The 6,195-nt window shown below is 39.8% G+C and overlaps 1 protein-coding gene across 1 annotated transcript; it reads left to right on the forward strand.

Annotated features, from left to right (window-relative positions):
• Positions 1-539: 539 nt before the first annotated feature.
• PTH (parathyroid hormone) lies at positions 540-3,943 on the forward strand. Its single transcript, XM_075926047.2, has 2 exons — positions 540-625; positions 1,014-3,943. Exons 1-2 carry the CDS (start codon positions 540-542, stop codon positions 1,297-1,299), a joined length of 372 nt encoding a protein of 123 aa, XP_075782162.1. The 3' UTR covers positions 1,300-3,943.
• Positions 3,944-6,195: the final 2,252 nt, after the last annotated feature.

The following is a 6,195-nucleotide window of genomic DNA, read 5'->3' on the forward strand; positions in this document are numbered from 1 at the left end:
CTTAGTTCGTAACCAGAAGAAAATGATCTTGTAGTTGCAGTTTATGTTAAACACTTAACAGAAGAATCCAGCAAATGCCTATGATCAGGCACTACTAAAAGCTAATTATCAGTGGGCCCAATTGGGGCTCTGGGAGAACCGATTTCGACATATAACTAATCCAGTTATTTAAGTTGGGAAATCAGTAGTATCCGTTCAAAATTTTGTTTTTAGCTCTTACCATTTCAGAGATCTTTCGGGATAAACAAACAAACTTTCAAAAATATTTATAAGATTATCATGCCCATGGTAACATGGGGAAGCATATAGCAGTTTTGAGATTTACACAGGATTATGAATAGAACCCATTCTTCTGATCCCTAAATTCCTTGTTCTATGTACAACACATGAAAGATATTTTTACATGGTCTCTTTTCCAACTGTAAATGTCTTCAGAACATTTTCTCTTTACCTAACGCCAATTGTTCTCCTAGTTTAATGGATTTGAAATAATTGAAACATAAATATAAAAATGTCCTTGTTCTGTCCTTACAGATAACATGTTTCCTATCAAAGACATGGCTAAGACTGCCATTGTTATATATGCAATTTGTATCTTTGCAACATCTGATGGAAGACCAGCAATGTAAGTATACTGCTACGCGTTTTGGAATTTGGGGATATTTTTACCAATTCTCTTTACTTTCATTTTGACTGGTTACATGCCTATCGCATTATCGCAAATCTGGCATCAAGTACAAGAATTAAAATAAACAATGTCAGTGGCTAAACAGTATTGGCACAAAACTAGGCCCTCTTCTAGCCCTTCTCCCACTAATAATTCCACCACCAATTCACATATCACTGTTCCCCTTCCCACTTTCAGACAGTATATCCCTTTCTGGGTAAAGATCCAGGTTGAACAAATGTGCCTTTCCCTGAACGCAAAGGCTCCCAAACTTGGTCTTGAGTGGAGATCAAGAATTCAAGGCAGGGCCATTATGAGACTGTTACTTTGTTCACCTTTCATACAGGAAGAGGTCAGTAAGTGAGATGCAACTGATGCACAATCTTGGGGAGCACCTGCATACTGTGGAGAGGCAGGATTGGCTTCAGCTGAAACTGCAGGATGTGCACAGTGCCCCCGAGGCATTGGTGGATGCAAGGACCCAGAGGCCCCGAAAGAAGGATGATATTGTTCTGGGGGAGATCAGAAATCGGAGGCTGCTCCCTGGGCATTTGCAGGCAGCAGTGCAGAAGAAACCTATTGTTCTGGAGAAAGCTTACAGGGACATATTCTTCAAAACAAAGTCCAAGTGAAAGACGCATAGCATTGATCAGTCCAAGTGAACGCATGTCTAAGGCACTGACCAGATAGGGCATTTTATTAGTATGTATATTACATTAGTTCCTAGAGGCATCAACCAAGACTGCAGTGCCACCGCGGTAGGTCCTTTACAAACACAGATGAAGAAATTGCACCCATCTCAAATGCCGATAATTTCTGAATGTCTAATTCAATTGCTAACTTGACCCATTTATTTCTAACATTTAAACATGTATGTCTAAAAGCCAAACAAGCAGGAGATTTAAATATAAATGGTTTTTAAAGGCAGGGTTTTAGACCAGGTTCTACCACTTAACTTTAGCGGTTATTTAAGAGAAAAGAAAAGAATTTAAAGTCAAGTTCTACCACTCTTAACCATATTAAGTGGCACCTTAACCCAGTGGAATCATCCACAGAATAAGTTACTAATCAACCTAAATGAGGATGGCAGAATCTGATCCCATAATAAATAGAGAACAAGTTCTGTGAGGATTTAAATATATGCTTAATTCTGCACACATTGATCCACTGCTCACAATGCATAAAGTTAAGCTTATATCAGTTTCAAACAAAGATCTGGGAAGTGTTAATTACACATACAAATAAATAAGATGACTTCAATTTAAACACAAAAAGCAAAAGATTATAAATTATTAAAAGGAAAGGGCTAGAATTAAAACTAATTTCATAAGCAATAGAAAAATCAAGGATGAAATATAATATTAAAATAAGGGAAAGGTTTAATTATCCAACAAAGAGCAAAAGGATAAGATGTATGACATAAACAATAGGAACTGTATGGCAAGTATCTAGGTGCAAGGTTAGATAAAGTGGAAATGAGGTATAGGTCAGATATTTTGATTTTAAAGTTAATTCACACAAAATATTTTCATCCCCATTTTTGTCTGTAAATTATTCACTTACTAAATTAGGCCCTATGTGTGTGTAACTTTATGCATGTAGGGCTAACAATTTATGCAGGCAGCATTACTCATGTGCATACATACAGGAAAAGGGCAATAGATTATAAAATCCTTGCAACAGGTTCCCATTAGCCAGTGGAAATCATTGCCACAATGTGACACAGGGACTGTGAACTTAGTGGAATTAAAAAAAGGGATTGGATATGAATATCTGTACGAATAATAACGTTTATAGATAAATTATAAGTAGAAAAAGAATAACAAACAAAATTCCCAAACCTAAATTTTCAAGGGATATAAACCCTCAAGCTTTGGCGCATAAACTTCTAACTGATGGAGTTAAGGAAGAAACTTTCCCCATATTCAAAGTTTTCCATGATTTCCACTGTGGAGTTTCATAGACTTATAGATTCATAGACTTCAAGGTCAGAAGGGACCATTATGATCATCTAGTCTGACCCCCTGCACAGTGCAGGCCACAAAATCTCACCAATCCCTCCTAGAATAATCCTTTCACCTATATCTCAGATATTGAAGCCTTCAAATACTTTGAAGACCTCAAGATGCAGAGAATCCTCCAGCTGTGATCTGTACCCCATGCTACAGAGAAAGGTGAAAAACCTCCAGGACCTCTGCCAATCTACACTGGAGGAAAATTCCTTCCCGATCCCAAATATGGCGATCAGCTAAACCCTGAGCATGTGGGCAAGACTCACCAGCCAGATACCCAGAAAGTTCTCTATAGTAACTCCTATCTTCCCTCCATTGACCTATTTCCCACTGATAATGAATGGTCAATTAGTTACCAAGATTATGTCATCTCATCAAACCATCCCCTTCATAAACCCATCTAGTTTAATCTTGAAACCAGATAGATCTTTTGCCCCCACTACTTCCCTTGGAAGGCCGTTCCAGAACCTCACTCCTCTAATGGTTAGAAACCTTCGTCTAATCTCAAGGCTAAACTTCCTACTAGCCAGCTTATATCCATTTGTTCTTGTGTCCACATTGGTATTAAACTTAAATAATTCCTCTCCCTCCCTGGTATTTATCCCTCTAATATATAGTTTCTGACACCTTCCTCCAAAACCTCTGCTACATATCACTACCAGAATGTGGCAGGTGGAACAATTGTATGGTGGGAGTCCTGGGAGCAAGTGAGCCAAACTGTAAACTCAGGATATGATGGAAACCATTTCAAGCCAGGGGGTGCTGCAGCACTCCCAGATCCAGCGCCTACGATCAGAACCAGATACTGGACTAGATGAACCATTGGTCTCAGTAAGCACAGCTTTCTCTATATTTCCGATCCATTTTGCCAGCCAGGGAAATAAACACCTCCCACTCCTTGCAATGACTGAAAGGAGGGACGTGAGAAGGACTGTCCAAGCAATGAAGCAAATGGAAAAAGGGCCAGTCAGAGCCCAGATCAATAGATAAAGGCAGAGCAGGGCACAACGGCACAGCACTTCATGGGAGTTGGCGACCTCCCTGCTTGCACACCGCTAGAATTTGTCTATTTGTCTCCTAGCACACTTTGAAAAAACAATGAACAAATAATAAATAATTTCAAAATATAAATTCAAATCTTCTGAATATTAGAAATGTCCTGGCAGCTAGTAAGCTGTATTTCATTATCTTCACTATACCTTTACTAATGTAAAAGCCCTGATGCTGCAAACAGATGATGCGCTAATGCAGACCCTGCACCAAGTCCCATTACAATCAATGGAAAATGATGGTGTTTAGGGATCTATGAAAGTACATCTATTTGTAGGCCTGGGGCTGTAAAGTGCACTTTCTATTTATTCTTTTGTGGTATGTTTGTGTAACTTATACAGGAATAAAATTGCATTTTTGTATCTGTGTCTCGCTTGTGTACCCCCAAATAAAATGGACCAAAAGTTTTTGGTCATGACTGTAAAGCATAATGAACTCTTTGATTTTTCTGTCAGTTTTTACATTGGTAAATGTGTGGATGAGATGATGATGCAAGGAGGTATATTTTAGGTTTATTGCAGTATTTCTCAAAGTGGTCCTCGGAACCACTCTGTGAACCTGCTAACTGGCCATTCCAGTGTGTTACTGGATTTGCAGCCACAGAACCTTGTGGATTCCATTGGCTCCGGTTCATCATTTGTAGCCCAGGGGAACCATGTGAAGCAGAGTGGGCTGGGCCATTGCTTCCCGCAGCTCCCCTTGGTTGCAAATGGTGAACCAGAGCCAATGGGAGCCGCAAGACTCTATGTCTGTGGAGACAGTAAATAAACACACAGGAATGGCCAGTTAGCAGGTTTCTCAGAGTGGTTCCAGTTTATTGGGAACTGGGGAACATTTCTGGAAAGGGGATATTTATACAGAAAGGACAGGCTCTAATTTAACCAAAACAGAATCAGACTGCTGGCATAAAAAAAGGCTGTAGAAATGTCATTTAAACTAAGGGCTTGAGGAAAGCTGACAGGTGCAGAAGAGCACACTGTTTAGGTAGAGACGAATATATTAATGAATGAACTCCATATCCCAATAAAGAGGGTAGGAAAGAAGTTGGTAAAGCACATGTAGAAGCTACTGAGGCACAGATATATTTAAATGGGATTTATGTCTAACACATAATCACAAGCAACTAAACATAGATAAAATGAACACGTGCTTATATGCAAGTGCTGGAAATCTAAGCACTAAAACGGATGAACTAGAGTGCTAGGCATTTAATGAGGCTATGGACACAATATATATTGTGGAAACTTAGTGTAATAAGGATAATCAATGGGGCACGGCAATACTAGATTGCAAAATATACAGAAATGCCAGAGTGGGTTGTGCTGGGGGTGGGAAGTTAGTGGCTCTATATGTGAAAGAAAGCACTGAGCTAAATAAAGTAAAAAACTTAAATGAATCAAACTGTACCATAGATCAGTATTTCTCAAGCAGTGGTACGAGTACCCTTAGGGGTACTTGAGAGAAGTCTGGGGGGTATGACAACACAACTGAAATTGGGAGAAAACTGAATTTTTGGTCTAAGTTTTACAGCGTTTTATTATTGTTGTACTGTTTGTACCCAAAAATGTCATCTCCCGCCTGGTTACGATTAAGTTGTTTAAACACATGTGTTGCAACGGTAGAAAAAAATGTTGTGTGTCTGAAAACTATAGGTACTGCGGGGGTACTTATATATATATTTTTTTTTTAAAAGGTTACTTTTTAAAAAATGTTTGAGAAACACTGCCACAGACTCATCGGATATAAATTCCATTCTTGAAAAATAAGAGTATAGCAGTGAGAATACTAACCACCTACTCAGGGTGGTGTGACCGAAACACACACAGAGAGTCAAGAGGCTACAGAAGCAGAAAATTCAATAATAAAAGTGGATTTCTACTATCTTCATATCCAGGGCTCGCCGAACCGCGGTGACCCCCGCTCGCCAGCCATGCTGTCCGACGATCTGCTCATGCGCAGATCGTTCTGCACATGCGCAGATCGCCCAAACCTGGCTCTTCCGGGTTGCAATCTACTCGCCATGGGCGAGTAGATTGTATTATTTGTCAAGCCCTGCTCATATCCACTGGGTTCATATCATCTCAGGGAGGGATATAGAGATGAAATTTCTAGACACCATTAAAAACTGCTTCTTAGAGCACCTTGTCCTGGCACCAATAATTGGCGGGGGAATTCTTGATATAGTCCCATATGGAACACAAGATCTAGTCCAAGAGGTGACTAGGGTTGCTATTACTCAGGGTATGTCTACACTACAAAGTTAGTTCGAACTAACGGACGTTAGTTCGAACTAACTTTCCTAGGCGCTACACTAGCGCTCCGTTAGTTCGAACTTAATTCGAACTAACGGAGCGCTTAGTTCGAACTAGGTAAACCTCATTTTACGAGGATTAAGCCTAGTTCGAACTAGCTAGTTCGAATTAAGGGCTGTGTAGCCCCTTAATTCGAACTAGTGGGAGGCTAAGG

Source organism: Pelodiscus sinensis, chromosome 5, assembly GCF_052426305.1.
Source record: "Pelodiscus sinensis isolate ZL-2025 chromosome 5, ASM5242630v1, whole genome shotgun sequence".
NCBI classification, from domain to species: domain Eukaryota; kingdom Metazoa; phylum Chordata; order Testudines; family Trionychidae; genus Pelodiscus; species Pelodiscus sinensis.

What these genes read in the sequence shown, in the direction of transcription:
- PTH (XM_075926047.2), top strand. Translation starts at nt 540, where the DNA reads ATGTTTCCTATCAAAGACATGGCTAAGACTGCCATTGTTATATATGCA. An exon ending in TCTGATGGAAGACCAGCAAT is followed by an intron (nt 626 to 1,013) that starts GTAAGTATACTG and finishes CCTTTCATACAG; the next exon opens with GAAGAGGTCAGTAAGTGAGA.